We start from the raw sequence: 17,693 nt of genomic DNA on the forward strand, positions 1-17,693 counted from the left end.
TAGTGATGAGTTCAACGACATTGAAACATTGATGTATTATGAAACACATTGACGCCTCGGTGTGTGTGTCACTTCAAGAAAAAAAAAGCACAAGCAACCGAAACAGCTGCAGTTTAGTTTGAATGTGAAGCTGCAAACTGTCTCTATCAGAAAGTGCTCCTTTCGGTTAACAAGTGGTCATTCATACTGAAAGAGGTCGGAAGAGTGGCGTCCTGCGTTTCACATCGGTATTTGTTGCCATCATCAAGCCGAAAATTCAGAATTGTGGAATAATTTCAATCTTATAGCGTGAAATAAGGTACATGTTATTTCCTGGTTTATTATTTGGCTCATTCACCAGAGTTTCATGTTACATATTCATTTCTGCACAACTATCTGTGCAGAAAACAATTATATTTGCTAACTATTATTTTCTTTGCAGGTTAAATGTTGACTTTTTAAAAAAAAAATCCAACAGATGACGCCATCATGAAACAGCAACAGTGTCTGTGCAGTGTCAACACAGCGAGTGACTGTGCCACATGCTCACTGAGACCTGCTCAGTGGCCTTGTGGTTACAGTGTCCGCCCTGAGATCGGTAGGTTGTGTCATACCAAAGACTATAAAAATGGGACCCATTGCCTCCCTGCTTGAGAATTGGGGGTTAAATCACCAAAATGATTCCCGGGCGTGGCCACCGCTGCTGCTCACTGCTCCCCTCACCTCCCAGGGGGTGAGGGGGATGGATCAAATGCAGAGGGTAATTTCATCACACTTAGTGTGTGTGTGACAACCATTGGTACTTTTATTTACCCCTATAGTAAATACTCAAAACACTGGATTATCCATTTAAAAACATCTTATTCCTGTTGATATGATTTAACAACAACAAAGCTACCACCATTATATCACTTCATTGTAATAAAATGTTAATAATTGCGATATGCGCTCTGGATCTTTCTGTGTGGAGTTTGCATATGTTCTCCCCGTGACTGTGTGGGTTCCCTCCGGGTACTCCGGCTTCCTCCCACCTCCAAAGACATGCACCTGGGGATAGGTTGATTGGCAACACTAAAATTGGCCCTACTGTGTGAATGTGAGTGTGAATGTTGTTTGTCTATCTGTGTTGGCCCTGTGATGATGTGGCGACTTGTCCAGGGTGTACCCCGCCTTCCGCCCGAATGCAGCTGATATAGGCTCCAGTACCCCCCGCGACCCCCAAAGAGATAAGCGGTAGAATGGATGGATGGATATTTTTATTGTAACATGTTTTGTTGGAATTTGTGTCAGTTTGCCCTGACGAAACGGTCTACCCAATGGCATGTATAGGATGTAATATCACATTCAGACAGTAGGGGGCAGTAACGCGCTAATGCCGAAAACACGACGAGTATGAAGAAAAAGAAGAAGTAGCAGGAAACGGGAGACATCCGATGGTGACACATCTAAGGTAAAACGAAATAAAAACACGCTCTGTTTCTGTTTAATCGCCGCATATTGTTGGAAATAAAAGTTGCATTCATTGAAGGTATACGTGTGCAATTTCTGAGATGATTACGATTGATTTTTATTGAAGAAATTGAACGAAGTCGACCCCGTGCAGATTAGCATGTTGTGTGGCTTTTTAACTCTTGTTTACATTCCAGCTGCTAACGTTAGCATGTAGCCGCCACTAGCTGCTAACGTTAGCATGTAGCTTTGGCTGTTTTCACAGCGATACGGTTTTATATCCTTATATTTGGATTTCATTAAGTTTTCATGGAGCTATCAATCGCTCTTGAAATAATGTATGTATTAAATTATATTTCAGTAGCTGACAGAACTATAAATATATGTTAAATACCTTTGCCTTTTTTTTTATTTTTAGAGATGTCCGATAATGGCTTTTTTGCTGATATCCGATATTGTCCAACTTTAATTACCGATTCCGATATCAACCGATACCGATATATACAGTTGTGGAATTAACACATTCATATGCCTAATTTTGTTGTGATGCCCCGCTGGAAGCATTAAACAATGTAACAAGGTTTTCCAAAATAAATCAACTCAAGTTATGAAAAAAACTGCCAACATGGCACTGCCATATTTATTATTGAAGTCACAAAGTGCATTATTTTTTTTAACATTCCTCAAAACAGCAGCTTGGAATTTGGGACACGCTCTCCCTGAGAGAGCATGAGAAGGTTGAGGTGGGCGGGGTTGAGGTTGGGGTAGTGGGGGGAGGGGGGGATATTGTAGCGTCCTGGAAGAGTTAGTGCTGCAAGGGGTTCTGGGTATTTGTTCTGTTGTGTTTATGTTGTGCTACGGTGCGGGAGTCATACCAAAGACTATAAAAACGGGACCCATAACCTCCCTGCTTGGCACACAGCAACAAAGGGTTGGAGTTGGGGGTTAAATCACCAAAATGACTACCGGGCGCGGCGCCGCTGCTGCCCACTGCTCCCCAAGGGGATGGGACAAATGCAGAGGACAAATTTCACCACATCTAGTGTGTGTGTGACAATCATTGGTACTTTAATCTTAATCTTTAATGTTCTCCCGAAATGTGTTTGTCATTCTTGTTTGGTGTGGGTTCACAGTGTGGCACATATTTGTAACAGTGTTAAAGTTGTTTATACGCCCACGCTCAGTGTGACCTGTATGGCTGTTGATCAATTATGCATGGCATTCACTTGTGTGTTTGAAAAGCCGCAGGTATTATGAGATTGGGTCGGCACGCAAAGGCAGTGCCCTCAAGGTTTATTGGCACTCTGTACTTCTCCCTATGTCCGTGTACACAGTGGCGTTTTAAAAAGTCATGAATTTTACTTTTTGAAACTGATACCGATAATTTCAGATATTACATTTTAAAGCATTTATCGGCCGATAATATCGGCAGCCCTCTCTACGTTTTTTTTTACATTAGGATGATGACGCTAGAATTCTTACAGTTTTGTTCAAAGACAGAAGTTTCAAAATAAATGTTAAGGTGAACAATTGCAAATGTGTTGTTTATATTACTACCAGGCTGACAATGGCAAGTAACTATGTTTCCAAGGCAGTGTTCAGTGCAACATTGAAAGGTACCTGAATGGATGTTTCTTCTTCCACCAGGTTCTATGCTCCAGCTCAGGACCGCAGAAGAAGAACACAGTTGTGAGATCTCCCAGCTCCGACAAGCAGTGTTACAAAACAATGACAGACTCCTCGATGAGATGCTGTGCCAGGAAATCTACAAGAAGGTCATCAACTACAGAGGCGGCTGGGGCATCGCAGGCACGTCGCTACACGCCGCCGTGTCCAGGGGCCACCTCAGTTGTCTCCAGGTCCTGCTGACCCACGGCGCCCTGGTGGACTGTGTGGATGTCAAGGCTCAGACGCCTCTTTTCGCCGCAGTTCGTGGAAAGTACCTGGACTGTGTTTTAGCGCTCCTCAGGGCTGGCGCCGACCCGAACGGCAACTCCTCTAACAACTGCTCCCCCATCCTCACTGCCGCTCGGGAGGGCGACGTAGAGATACTACAGGAACTGCTCAAACATGGTGCTGAGGTCAACTCGCGCTCCAAAGTCCTGCTCTGGACTTCAAGCGCCAGGGTGTCGAGCGGCCCGCTCTACCTGGCCGCCGTTTACGGACACATGGAGTGCTTCAAACTGCTGCTCCTCTACGGGGCCGACCCGGATTACAACTGCGCCGACCCCAGACTGCTGAGTTCCATCAAGCAGCCCAAAACCGTGCTGGAGATGTGTCTGAGGCACGGCTGCGACGTGGCGTACATCCAACTTCTCATTGACTTCGGAGCCAACGTCTACCTCCCCACGCTCATCATCGAGAAGTCCACCAAGCAGAATGAAGCCGTGGAACTGCTGCTGCAGGAGAGAGGTGTCACGAATATTTGATTTATTTACTCACATTACAGCACTGAATATTTTACTTTTTGACCCTGGTCACCATATTTATGTTGAAGCACAAATGTTGCATGCTTTTCTTCGGGGCAATTTAATTCATACGAAAGCTTTCATTTTAATGAAATCTCACTGATTTGATTATTATTATTACATTTCTCATAATCTTTTTTTGCTTTATAGAAATGTCTAGGTTTCATATAGGTGCGCCGTAAAAATAGTTGACAAAAATAGTGTCCCCTCGAATTGAATATACAGTTGTCCCTCACCACATCACACTGAAATATTGCTGTTTCACCACATTGCAGTATGTTTAAATGTTTTTAAAAAATATATAACTTTAGTCCTAAATTAAACATTTTTAAGAATACAATGGCTACATAAACTAAAACATATCAATACTACAATAGTATTGGGAGCGTGCTGTGGTGACTGATTGGCTCAGCCTCACAGACAGAATTACTATATTGGATTAAAGAAGTGTAAATTAGAGCTGTGCCATTCGCAAACGAGCCGGGTCTTTTGAGCAGCTCTTTCAAGTGAACGATGAGAGCCGATTCGCAGGTGGTAGAGCTCGGTTGGTAGAGCGGCCTTGCCAGCAATTTCAGGGTTGCAGGTTTGATCCCTGCTTCCGCCATCCTAGTCACTGCAGTTGTGTCCTTGGGCAAGACACTTTACTCACCTGCTCCCAGTGCCACCCACACTGGTTTAAATGTAACTTAGATATTGGGTTTCACTATGTAAAGCGCTTTGAGTCACTTGAGAAAAGCACTATATAAATGTAATTCACTTCACTCTTCACTAATTCGTTTGTTTGAGAGCCGTTTTTTACGCAAATTGCCCACGCGAATCTTTAGTGGCTTTATTTATAGTAATAAGTAATAAAGGCTCTATTCATGTGAACGCTACCATGCGCACCCACACTCAAGCAGGCAGTTAATTTAGGAGAGGAGTTTAATAAGCATCTGAACTTAATCAAGCCTTTTAGCTGCCCTATTTGGAATTATAAAGAAATATTAGGAACTGGAAAAGAAAATAAAATTAACAGAAGTTAAAGGAGTGTTTGGATGCTTTTTTGCGCAATAAGCCAGGGGTTATGACATACCAGGTAAAGCGGACACAGAAGAATGGAGGAATGGCACCATCTTGTGGAATGTTTACAATGGAAACCAAAGCCAAATTAGATGATCAATGTGATAAATAATTCTCACCAATAGTGTCTAAAGACTAGCTCCTCAAGATCCGGCTCTCTTCAAAGAGCCATAAATCCCATCTCTAGTGTAAATGTGACTAAAGGTTGTTATTTCATGTCTCGAGGGCTCTCATAATGTTGAGAATATATTTAGAAGGTTGGAAAAAATATTTTTTAATGCTCTCGCTATTAAAGTATTTGTTTAATTAATGATTCCAACTTGGCGGAAATTCCTTTATCGCAGCCATGTCCAAAAACCAGTTAACAGCGATAAACGAGGGACAACTGTAAAGACAAAAATTATCCAAGTCAAAAACCTGGCTCACTCCAAAATACAATTCCAGTTTCAATTCCAGCTTCTGCTATTTTATTCACGACCGTTGTGTCCTTGGGCAAGACACTCCACTCTTGCTCCTGATAGGTTGTGGTTAGCGCCTTGCACGGCAGCTTCCGCCATCAGTGTGTGAATTTGATGAATAATGTAAAGCGCTTTGGGTATCATTCCAGGTATAGTAGAGCGCTATATAAACACGTAATTCAAAAGAAAAGTGAATGAAGTTATACAATAATTTTTCCCGCAAGCTAATGAATGATAGCCAGCACGCTTCGACGCCAGTGTTGCCGACGTTCTCACTAAATCTGGCGACTTTACAACATTCAGCGATAAATCTAGCAACTTTTTCGGATATTTTGGAGACATGAAAACGGGCGCAGGCTTAAGCCCCTGCTCACAGTCGGTCAGGTTGATACTAGCCTTGCGCAGCAGTCCCAGCTGCAGTCAGAGCAGAGAAGAGACCCACACCTCTTGCAAATAAAAATGTTCATGTTAAAAGCTGCCGCTGTTTCCGCCTCGTTTTACAGAGCGCGAGTTTATTTACTGTCATGTCACACCACAACAATCACTGCAGCGTCCCAATTCTATCGTTCATGTTAATAAGCAAGTCAATAGTCGGTTCGTTCGATTGTCAAAACCCTCCAGTCTTTTGATTATATTTAGCCTTAGACAAACTTTAATGATCCACAAGGTAAATTGTTCCACACAGTAGCTCGGTATAAAGTAGACTAAAAATGTACCATAGTACCAATATAAAATGTGTAATATTTACATATGATATATTATACTATTATATTTTTATATAATACATACAATATATAACAAATCCCAATTACCTTGTACAATATTAGAGTATAAGTAACAGCTGCAGCATAAAAAAAAGGGGTAGATTCAGCAGAAGTAGCTAACATTAAAGAGAGGTAAGTTGATTAAAAAAACATTTGTTAAAATCTAAAGAAAAATAAAGAATCAACAGAAGACATTTAATTTGCTGTTCTAATTAAAATTTAGAATTTTTAAACTCACTGTTATCTCTCCTACGCTGTATTCCTCTTTCTTACAGGGTCCATTGGAATCATGTATGCAAATGAGGCTATGACATCATCTAGCGACATTTAGGACATAATTACACAACATAGGTTGAGGGTAGTGATTTTTTTTTTGTGCAAAAAATTAGGTTGCAAAACTATGATTTTAAAATGCATTTTGTTGAAGTATCTTTGCATATCCACACATATGTAAAAGTACATAAACATTCTAAATCTGTCCATGGACTCCAAAGGGTTCATAAGAACAACAACCTCATGTAAAGTCAAAATACACACATGGAATGCATACAAGTTGAATAATCTGTGTGTGACTCTTGTAACCAATACTTACTGGAACTTTTTCTCTCCTGTCATGTGATCCCAGGAAATCCAAAGGCCTTGACGTCACAGTGCAGGCTGGCTGTGCGAAAATACCTCAAAAAGATCAACAAGATCCACAGTATCGAAGAGCTGGAGATGCCAACAAGTGTCATTAACTTCTTGCAGTACAAGCCTCCGCAAGTCACGGTTCTATAAATACATGTTGAATCATGTAGTTTGCAGCAAACTAACACAAAAATCACCACGTCTTCATGTTTTTCTTTTGAAATTGACCACCTGCTGAGTCTGTGTAATGTAAAATATGTTGCATTAAATGTTTGTGTGGCTAAGTACTGGCTACTTTATTCATTAAGTGGGTCAAATTAGACAAAAGTAAAGGATAGTGTGACAGCTTAGATAAAAAAAAAATGTTTGTCTCTTGTTTAAAAAAAAACAAAACATGCCTGTCAAGAAAACAGATGGTGTTAATTCAAGGATGTATTGGTATTGCTTTGAATACTGTTGGAATAACATATTAGCATGCTATCCATCCATCTTCTTTTGTTTATCCAAAGTCGGGTTGCGGGGGCAGCAGCCTAAGCACAAAAGCCCAGACTTTGCTGTCCCCAGCTACTTTGTCTAGGTCACGGGCTTAGCTGCTTACGTGCAGGGATTTCTCCAGATTCTCTGAACCCTTTGATGATATTACGGACCGTAGATGGTGAAATCCCTAAATTCCTTGCAATAGCTGGTTGAGAAAGGTTTTTCTTAAACTGTTCAACAATTTGTTCACGCATTTGTTGACAAAGTGGTGACCCTTGCCCCATCCTTGTTTGTGAATGACTGAGCATTTCATGGAATCTAGTTTTATACCCAATCATGGCACCCACCTGTTCCCAATTTTCCTGTTCACCTGTGGGATATTCCAAGTAAGTGTTTGATGAGCATTCCTCAACTTTATCAGTATTTATTGCCACCTTTCCCAACTTCTTTGTCACGTGTTGCTGGCATCAAATTCTAAAGTTAATGATTATTTGCAAAAAAAAAAAGTTTTAACAGTTTGAACATCAAATATGTTGTCTTTGTAGCATATTCAACTGAATATGGGTTGAAAATGATTTGCAAATCATTGTATTCCGTTTATATTTACATCTAACACAATTTCCCAACTCATATGGAAACAGGGTTTGTACATATATATATATATATATATATATATATATATATATATATATATATATATATATATATATATATATATATATATATATATATATATAATATATGTATACATATATACATATATATATATATGTATGTACATATTTATGTACATATACTGTATATCGATACTTTTCCAAATATAGGGAACTTTGAAAAAGTGTCAACATTGGCTGTATTTTAACAGAAAATCTTGCAATACAATAAACATGTGTTTCCTATTGCACTCAAAGAACAATTTTAGAAGGTTAAAATATAAATTAAAGGGCATTTAACATATTGTTTTCTTGTTGCACTCAAAGAAAAATTTACAATGTTCCATATTACATATAGTCTGCCATAATCAAGGATTAGATTAGAATATAATAAACGAGCTTTGTGTACATTATATTAAATGCTTCATGATTTATGGTTGCCAATTCTGGTATGTGCTTGAAGAACAATACAATTATTAGTAAGTACTTAAAACAAAACTATGGATAAAGTACCCAGATAAGCCATGTAGCAGGTAAATCAGAATCAGAAGTACTTTATTAATCCCAGAGGGGAAATTAAGTTAAAACACACTTTTGTTAAAGATAAAACACAAATTGTACCAATTTGTTACCAAATTCAGTCATTTTACTTGCACTGATTGAGTTAGATGGGCGGTCCTAACCCCGCTAATATTTGGCATCAATCCAAACAGCTGTGTGCGCGTCTAAGTATCTACATGCTATGGATCTACATGTTATGTATATATATGTGCACAACAGACAAGCTGTTAACTCATGAGAGTGCAGTATGTGTGTTTGTGAGAATGGCAACTTGTTGTCTGAGTGACGTCAGTGAGTTAGTGAGCGAGTACAGAGAGAGAAGAGCGTGAGTACTGCACAGTAAAGTTATGAATGGGTCCGGTTGTGTCCTGCAAAACTAATAAAGCAACCAGATGGTCACAAATCGGCGGCCTTGAATTCTGACCGGAAGGCGGATCTTAGCAGACCCATTGCGAGGTAAAGTGAATGTCTCCCCTGTGCTCCTCTACTACGGTCTGCACTGGAGACAAACAGCAGGACAGGTGTAACAACTACATAATTACCTGTCACTCTTTATAACTCCATGAGCAGATGTGAATGCTTATTATTTTAAATGATTACCTAAGTTTGAAGCAAAGGTTGTAATACTAATCGCCACATTTAGCCAGGCGTGTTTTAAAGCAACACTTGAAGTGCGGCGCTTCCGTGTTTAAAGCGTCACCTTTATTGTTTGTTTTGAAGCCCAAATACCTCCATATTGTTTTTCACGCACACTCTTTGTTATCCAGTAAAATTGTCGTTTTTTGCCATTCTTCCCCAAAATGATGTTATTGCTTGTATGCACTTTGCGTGTGCGTTTTGACACACTCAATATCATACGCCTCGGCTCTGTAGTCACCACAGCTGCACTCCGATGAAAGAACGGTACCGGTATTTTTCAAAGGCAGTATAGTATCGATTTCAATCAATTAGTACCGCAGTACTTTATTAGCACCGGTATACCGAACAACCCTAATATACAGTACAGGCCAAAAGTTTGGACACACCTTCTCCAGATTCAATGCGTTTTCTTTATTTTCATGACTATTTACATTGTAGATTGTCACTGAAGGCATCAAAACTATGAATGAACATGTGGAGTTATGTACTTAACAAAAAAAGGTGAAATAACTGAAAACATGTTTTGTATTCTAGTTTCTTCAAAATAGCCACCCTTTGCTCTGATTACTGCTTTGCACACCCTTGGCATTCTCTCGATGAGCTTCAAGAGGTAGTCACCTGAAATGGTTTTCACTTCACAGGTGTGCTTGAAGCTCATCAAGAGAATGCCAAGAGTGTGCAAAGCAGTAATCAGAGCAAAGGGTGAGTTTAGACCCCTGATTTACATACATTAATTATTACAATATCGTTATTCCTAGCGTAGAGCACAATTAAATATTTTGTATGCCAAAAATATTGACTCAAATCCCATTCATTCTGAGAGTGATCCTTTAATAAACAAAGTGTGAATCAGGACCAACTTCACCCTTTTAAACAGGCAAAAGTCATGTTGCCCAGTAGCAGTCTTGACTTATAAAAAACGAAGGCACTACATTTATTTGGAAAGGACGTGAAGCATTGTTTCCATTAGTATTCTAATGAATAAGAAAAATCAACAAGTCGTGAAATCCCTTTTTTGGGGGCAGGGAACACTAATGTACAAAATCCCATTTATATTTGCATATTGCAGCATTGCATTAAAACAGCTTGTAGTGCAAGTCTTTTTTTCCCCAAACAAATAATAAGCTGTTTCTGTTTAGGTCTAATAAAGACTTACTTCATTCAGACTTCAAGTACTACAGCCATGAGGTAAATGATTCAAATTTAAGAATGGACGACTTCTGTTTTAAAGTGAATATTGACCAAGAGTAAACATGAATAATGTTTCTGACTCAATGCATGCATGAGTACTTTTCCACTGCACAGCAAATACAGTTACAGTTATGTCCATAATGCAAGTACAGTCTTTGGACGTTGGACAAAGTTTGCATTTTGCCTCTTTGCCACCACTATTATTAATTACATACATATTTTTTTTTGTATTATTGACTTCATTCTAATTATCATGTGTTCATAATATTTACTTATTTCATAAATCATTTGTCTTTTATCTTATTTTGTCTTTAACCATGACAATAAACGCAATGGATTTAAAATTTTAAAAATAATTAGATGTGATCTTGACAAAAAAAGGGCATTTATTATTTAGGAATTGCAGCAATTTCATACAGAAAAGATTTCAGATATATGAAGCCTATAGTGTTTATTACCATCTTCATATCATTGTGTGCCTTTCTCTGCATGTTTTAGAGGGCTTTAACATGCATCACCAAAATCAGGCTGGGGACAAATGTGATATTTCAGTGGTCTCGAACACAACCAACAAAAGTCATTCAGTAGCGTGCCCTGTCAACTTTGAGTTTTACAGGATATTTATTTACTTTCCAAAAATAATTTAGTTGCTTTAGTGGATGAGTACATAATTGTTTCACAACCCTAATAAAAGTCCAGAGTGATTGGGAGTAAACTGGTAAAATCAATTTTCACAAGGCTGACGTTAGCGGTGGACGATACTGATAGTCGATACCAGACTGATATTTTTTTTTAGAAATGCTGTGATGTTATGAACAATGTTACAAAAATAAAGAAATGTCGCGTAAAAACTCATAGCAAAGTTTATAAATCTTTAATATTTTTTTGAAAATATAGTAAAGACTCATCAAACCATTTTTAAGAATGTAGACCAGTAGTCCAGGTCCAGATTAAAACCTTTGTATTTAAAGTTCTCAAATATGGATCAAATCAAAAGTCTTTAACAGGGGCATCATGACATATTTTAAAAAAATATTTGTTTATAATACCCACCCATGTTAAATGTCTTGAACGTTTAATACATTGATCCAAAGCACGGTAGTAGAGTTTAGAAAATGCAGTGGCATAGTCACTGTACCTTGCAGATTTGAATAAAAACACAAATGAAAAATGGTAATATTTATGGTAGCATTCAAGATAGCTATCGATTAGCGGAGCAAGTTACCTGCTAGCAATTAATTAGCGATTAGCACACCAGTTGTCAACTAGTGATGGCGCAAGTTGTCAGCTAGCAATTATCGCTTTAGTTATCAGCTAGTGATTAGCGCGCTAGTTGCCAGTCACCTATTAGCGGCACTATACTATATTACTTGAATCTCCTAAACCATCCATCCATTTTCTACCGCTTGTTCCTCTCAAATATTTATCAAAATCCTTGAGGACCATTTTAATTGAAAACAATTGTATGCATGATAAATAAGTAGGGGGGGGGGGTCCCTGCTCTAGCCCGCCATCAGATTTAGGGTCCTAAGCCTGGAAAACGTTGAAGAAATCATCCCTAAATCATCCCACAGACCCTGAAGATCCATAGAAACAGTTTGTGATTTGTGAAACCTTTATAATATTTGTGAAAATGCAATAACAACACATTTAGCGGAAATGTAAAAACACAAACTGTGTTTTTATGAGTCTTTAAGGTCTGTCCAATAATCTAGTCCAGCTGAATTTCCCCCAGGGATCAATAAAGTACTTTCTATTCTATTCTATTTGAGAACTTTAAGTAGAGTAGTCTTTCATCTGGAGCTAGACTAATGTGGTCCACATGTGTTCAAATTGTGTTTATTGGAGAATTACCTGCCAGCAGTTTGTATTCTTCTAAGTTTCATTTTAAGAAAATGATTTAAGTGGTTTACACAAAAGCTAAGCAGATTTATGTTTTTCATTTTGTCCCCTTAGCTACTGTACTCAAAATGACCTTAAAATTGAGGTACGTATCAAACCAAATGTGTGTGTACCAAATACAAAATATATATACATGAATCATTTTTTGTAATTCTACTATTGCATCATTGGAAATTGAGGTACCGGGTACATAAAATGGCTGCAATTTCTTAAATAATAAATGCAATATTGAGGTCTGTTGAAAGTATTAACTCCAATCACATATCACATCCTGGCGTTGGTTTTTGTTTTTTTCATAGAGAGTGGTGTAGAAAGGCAAACTCCTAAAAACTGTCAGTGTTCAATGTACTTCAGGACATAACTGTACTAAAATGAGGTCGGGGAAAGGGAATGTTTACAGTGTGGCGATACACAGTATCTTCATTGCATTACTGTACAAATAGTCTAAAAAAAAGACATCAGTACTGGATGCGACGCCACACATTCACAGTGAGGATGGTTTACTGGCATCATGACTTCATGCTGTACAGTGGAAAAGTGTCACATTTTACAATACTTGATTTGGTTCCCTTCTTTGACACTGAGGTCAGCAGCGTCGTGGTGATGATGGCTATGGAGGTATTTGGTGTCCACTCAGTGCCGGTCGTCATGGCAATTCAGCCTAGCCCTACGTCTAGCGACATCATCACTACGAAGCCCAAGATAGAAGTCCAAGATGCCAGCTTCCCGTTCCCACTGTGGACAATTTCAAGGTCAATGGAGATTTAAAAAAAAAATAAAATAAAATAAAAAAAAAAGACAACATATATACACAGAGCATAATACTACCACCACCAATCACATGGACAGAGATAAGACCTTGAAGACCGTGTTCCAACAGGACAATGACCCCAAACACACGTCAAAAGTGGTAAAGGAATGGCTAAATCAGGCTAGAATTAAGGTTTTAGAATGGCCTTCCCAAAGTCTTGACTTAAACGTGTGGACAATGCTGACGAAACAAGTCCATGTCAGAAAACCAACAAATTTAGCTGAACTGCACCAATTTTGTCAAGAGGAGTGGTCAAAAATTCAACCAGAAGCTTGTGGATGGCAACCAAAGGCGCCTTTATTGCAGTGAAACTTGCCAAGGGACATGTAACCAAATATTAACATTGCTGTATGTATACTTTTGACCCAACAGGTTTGGTCACATTTTCAGTAGACCCATAATAAATTCATAAAACAACCAAACTTCATGAATGTTTTTTGTGATCAACAAGTATGTGCTCCAATCACTTTATCACAAAAAAATAAGAGTTGTAGAAATTATTGGAAACTCAAGACAGCCATGACATTATGTTCTTTACAAGTGTATGTCAACTTTTGATCACGACTGTATATACGGTAAAAGCCAGTAAATTAGAATATTTTGAAAAACTTGATTTATTTCAGTAATTGCATTCAAAAGGTGTAACTTGTACATTATATTTATTCATTGCACACAGACTGATGCATTCAAATGTTTATTTCATTTAATTTTGATGATTTGAAGTGGCAACAAATGAAAATCCAAAATTCCGTGTGTCACAAAATTAGAATATTGTGTAAGGGTTACATTTTGAAGACACCTGGTGCCACAAACTAATCAGCTGATTAACTCAAAACACCTGCAAAGGGCTTTAAATGGTCTCTCAGTCCAGTTCTGAAGCCTACACAAACATGGGGAAGACTTCAGATTTGACAGCTGTCCAAAAGGCAACCATCGACACATTGCACAAGGAGGGAAAGACACAAAAGGTTATTGCTGAAGAGGCTGGCTGTTCTCAGAGCTCTGTGTCCAAACACATTAATGGAGAGGCAAAGGGAAGGAAAAACTGTGGTCAGAAAAAGTGTACAAGCGATAGGGATCACCGCGCCCTGGTCAAGATTGTGAAAAAAAAACCCATTCAAAAATGTGGGGGAGATTCAGAAGGAGTGGACAGCTGCTGGAGTCAGTGCTTCAAGATCCACCACCAAGAGACGCTTGAAAGACATGGGATTCAACTGCCGCATACCTCGTGTCAAGCCACTGTTGACCAAGAAACAGCGCGAAAAGCGTCTCACCTGGGCTAAGGAAAAAAAGAGCTGGACTGCTGCTGAGTGGTCCAAAGTCATGTTTTCTGACGAAAGCAAATTTTGCATTTCCTTTGGAAATCGAGGTCCCAGAGTCTGGAGGAAGACAGGAGTGGCACAGGATCCACGTTGCCTGAAGTCTAGTGTAAAGTTTCCACCATCAGTGATGGTTTGGGGTGCCATGTCATTTGCTGGTGTCGGTCCACTCTGTTTCCTGAGATCCAGGGTCAACGCAGCCGTCTACCAGCAAGTTTTAGAGCACTTCATGCTTCCTGCTGCTGACCTGCTCTATGGAGATGGAGATTTCAAGTTCCAACAGGACTTGGCGCCTGCACACAGCGCAAAATCTACCCGTGCCTGGTTTACGGACCATGGTATTTCTGTTCTAAATTGGCCCGCCAACTCCCCTGACCTTAGCCCCATAGAAAATCTGTGGGGTATTGTGAAAAGGAAGATGCAGAATGCCAGACCCAAAAACGCAGAAGAGTTGAAGGCCACTATCAGAGCAACCTGGGCTCTCATAACACCTGAGCAGTGCCAGAAACTCATCGACTCCATGCCACGCCGCATTAACGCAGTAATTGAGGCAAAAGGAGCTCCAACCAAGTATTGAGTATTGTACATGCTCATATTTTTCATTTTCATACTTTTCAGTTGGCCAACATTTCTAAAAATCCCTTTTTTGTATTAGCCTTAAGTAATATTCTAATTTTGTGACACACGGAATTTTGGATTTTCATTTGTTGCCACTTCAAATCATCAAAATTAAATGAAATAAACATTTGAATGCATCAGTCTGTGTGCAATGAATAAATATAATGTACAAGTTACACCTTTTGAATGCAATTACTGAAATAAATCAAGTTTTTCAAAATATTCTAATTTACTGGCTTTTACCTTGTATATCCATCCAACCATTTTCTACCGCTTGTCCCGTATATATATATATATATATATGTATATATATATGTATATATATATATATACATACATATATGTATACATACATTATATATATATATATATATATATATATATATATATATATATATATATATATATATATATATATATATATATATATATATATATATATATATATATATATATATATATATATATATATATACATACAGTGGGGCAAAAAAGTATTTAGTCAGCCACCCATTGATTGTGACTAAATACTTTTTTGCCCCACTGTATGTGTGTGTAATATCCACTGCAATGTGTGTACAGATGCACACCTTATTTTCTGATGTGGATACCTTTCTTTGATTTTGATTATTTTAACCATGTATTATTTACCTAATGATTATTTCACTTCTTTACAATGTTATTGATACGGCTGATGTGCCATTGTTTTCTCATTCCAAAACCCCTCTATCCTATTTTCTTTCTCTATATCTACCTTCTGTCCCTCCAGTCTGTCTCAACCTAATTATTGCAACCTGATGCACAACTCACCTGACTTGAGCCTCAGGTATGATGTCATCCACCACGACGTAAACCATCGCCCCAGCTGCAAACGCCAGCGCATATGGCAACAGTGGCTCAGCCAACACCACGGCGACGGCGCCAAGCACCCCAGCAATGGGCTCAACCATGCCACTGAGTTGGCCGTACCTGACAGAAAGACCATCACAAGAACAAAAGGTAATGCTCTTTTCAGGCTGGGTGTGATTATGTTAACAAAATCATGTTGATTGTGTCTGTTATCACCAGAAGGCCATCCATGTTGAGACCCCAGACCCACGAAGTGGCAAGCTCACTGCAAGGCCCTCTGGGAAATTCTGGATGCCAATTCCGATAGCCAAATTCCTACAAGAACAAAAATACAATACAATATAGAATACAGTACAATATGAGATAGGCTCCAGCACACCCCGCGACCCCGAAAGGGATAAGCGGTAGAAAATGGATGGATGGATGTTACAATTCCTGATGCAACCCTCTTATATATCCTGTTTGGGACTGGCACCAGACATGTCCATTGGCCCACATTGACTGCATGAAAGGCAGCAGTATGAACCATTACATCACCAGGAGCTTACTAAATTATAAGTAAGATATAATAATGATGAAATATTTCAGATGCAATATTACAATGTTATACCTAATGATAATATGTCATCATTTATCTTAATTTTTTTTTTTTTTCTTTTTTTTTCTTAAAGCCCAAACATTGCATGTGCTTTGATTGAAAATCCCAAACTTGCATGTTGCTCGTTATTTCTATTAGATAGATAGATAGATAGTACTTTATTGATTCCTTCAGGAGAGTTCCCTCAGGAAAATTTAAATTCCAGCCGCAGTGTACAAAATTGTAAAAAAGTAAAAAGTAAATAATGGGGGTATAAATGGAAACAAAATAGAAAAATATTACAATAGAATAAAAATAAAAAGCAACAATGACAATAAAAATATAACAGTAAAATAAGAATATAAAAAGAGAAACTAGGCAGTAGTGACCATGTTATGAAAAAGTATTGCACTGTTATTGTTTTGCATTATTGAATGTGATTTATTTTTTAGGAAAGTTAACTTTCTGGTGGGGCTTACCTCTACGCATAGCAAGGGCTCTGAAACCACACTCCTGGACAAGGGATGGACCTTGTTCACTTCTGGAGTTGCTCAAGGTGTGAGGGCACAGGCGGGTGTGGGGATACTCACGAGTCCCCGGCTGAGTGCCTGTACGTTGGAGTTCACCCCAGTGGACAAGAGGGTCGCCTCCCTTCGCCTTAGGGTTGGAGGGGGGAAAACTCTGACTGTTGTTTGTGCATACGCACCAAACAGGAGTTCAGAGTATTCAGCCTTCTTGGATACCTTGCATGGGGTCCTGTATGGGGCGCCGGCAGGGGATTCCATAGTCTTGCTGGGGGACTTCAACGCGCACGTGGGCAATGACAGTGATACTTGGACTGGCGTGATTGGGAGGAACGGTCTCCCTGATCTGAACCTGAGTGGTGGATTGTTATTGGACTTCTGTGCTAGTCACGGACTTGCGATAACAAACACCATGTTCAAGCATAAGGATGCTCATAGGTGTACCTGGTACCAGAGCACCCTAGGCCAAAGATCAATGATCGATTTTGTAATCGTATCAGCTGATCTGAGGCCGTATGTTTTGGACACTCGGGTGAAGAGAGGGGCTGAACTGTCAACTGATCACCATCTGGTGGTGAGTTGGGTTAGATGGCGGGGGAAACCTCTGGACAGACCTGGCAAACCCAAGCGTGTAGTGCGGGTGAACTGGGAACGTTTGGAGGAGTCCTCTGTCCGGAAGGACTTCAACTCCCACCTCCGGCGGGACTTCTCTGCCATCCCTGTGGAGGTTGGGGACATTGAACAGGAATGGGCAATGTTCAAAGCCTC

The 17,693-nt window shown here is 39.2% G+C and overlaps 2 protein-coding genes across 3 annotated transcripts in view; one reads left to right on the forward strand and one right to left on the reverse strand.

Moving 5' to 3' along the window:
• The first annotated feature begins 1,333 nt into the window (after nt 1-1,333).
• On the forward strand, nt 1,334-7,106 carry LOC133655130 (ankyrin repeat and SOCS box protein 12-like). Of its 2 annotated transcripts, none has more exons than XM_062055053.1 (3): nt 1,334-1,429; nt 3,076-3,840; nt 6,803-7,105. In XM_062055053.1, exons 2-3 carry the CDS (start codon nt 3,081-3,083, stop codon nt 6,952-6,954), a joined length of 912 nt encoding a protein of 303 aa, XP_061911037.1. In that variant the 5' UTR covers nt 1,334-1,429; nt 3,076-3,080; the 3' UTR covers nt 6,955-7,105. The 2 variants fall into 2 exon arrangements, with proteins under 2 accessions (XP_061911037.1, XP_061911036.1); XM_062055052.1 differs by lacking the exon at nt 1,334-1,429 and adding an exon at nt 1,436-1,507 and having other exon boundaries at nt 6,803-7,106.
• Nucleotides 7,107-9,944: 2,838 nt separating this feature from the next.
• LOC133655131 (zinc transporter ZIP11-like) overlaps nt 9,945-17,693 on the reverse strand; it is a 36,519-nt gene continuing 28,770 nt past the window's right edge. The window contains exons 3-5 of the mRNA XM_062055055.1: nt 16,041-16,139; nt 15,786-15,944; nt 9,945-12,962 (exon numbers count right to left, since the gene is read on the reverse strand). Of these exons, the coding sequence (XP_061911039.1) occupies nt 12,884-12,962; nt 15,786-15,944; nt 16,041-16,139 (337 nt within the window). The 3' untranslated portion in view covers nt 9,945-12,883. The remainder of the gene's footprint in view (nt 12,963-15,785; nt 15,945-16,040; nt 16,140-17,693) is intronic.

The sequence above is a fragment of the Entelurus aequoreus genome, linkage group LG08 (assembly GCF_033978785.1).
Source record: "Entelurus aequoreus isolate RoL-2023_Sb linkage group LG08, RoL_Eaeq_v1.1, whole genome shotgun sequence".
Classification (NCBI taxonomy): Eukaryota; Metazoa; Chordata; class Actinopteri; order Syngnathiformes; family Syngnathidae; genus Entelurus; species Entelurus aequoreus.

Coding starts and splice junctions, on each gene's coding strand:
- LOC133655130 (XM_062055053.1), top strand. CDS start 3,081: ATGCTCCAGCTCAGGACCGCAGAAGAAGAACACAGTTGTGAGATCTCC. Junction 3,841..6,802: donor ACTGCTGCTGCAGGAGAGAG/GTGTCACGAATA, acceptor ATGTGATCCCAG/GAAATCCAAAGGCCTTGACG.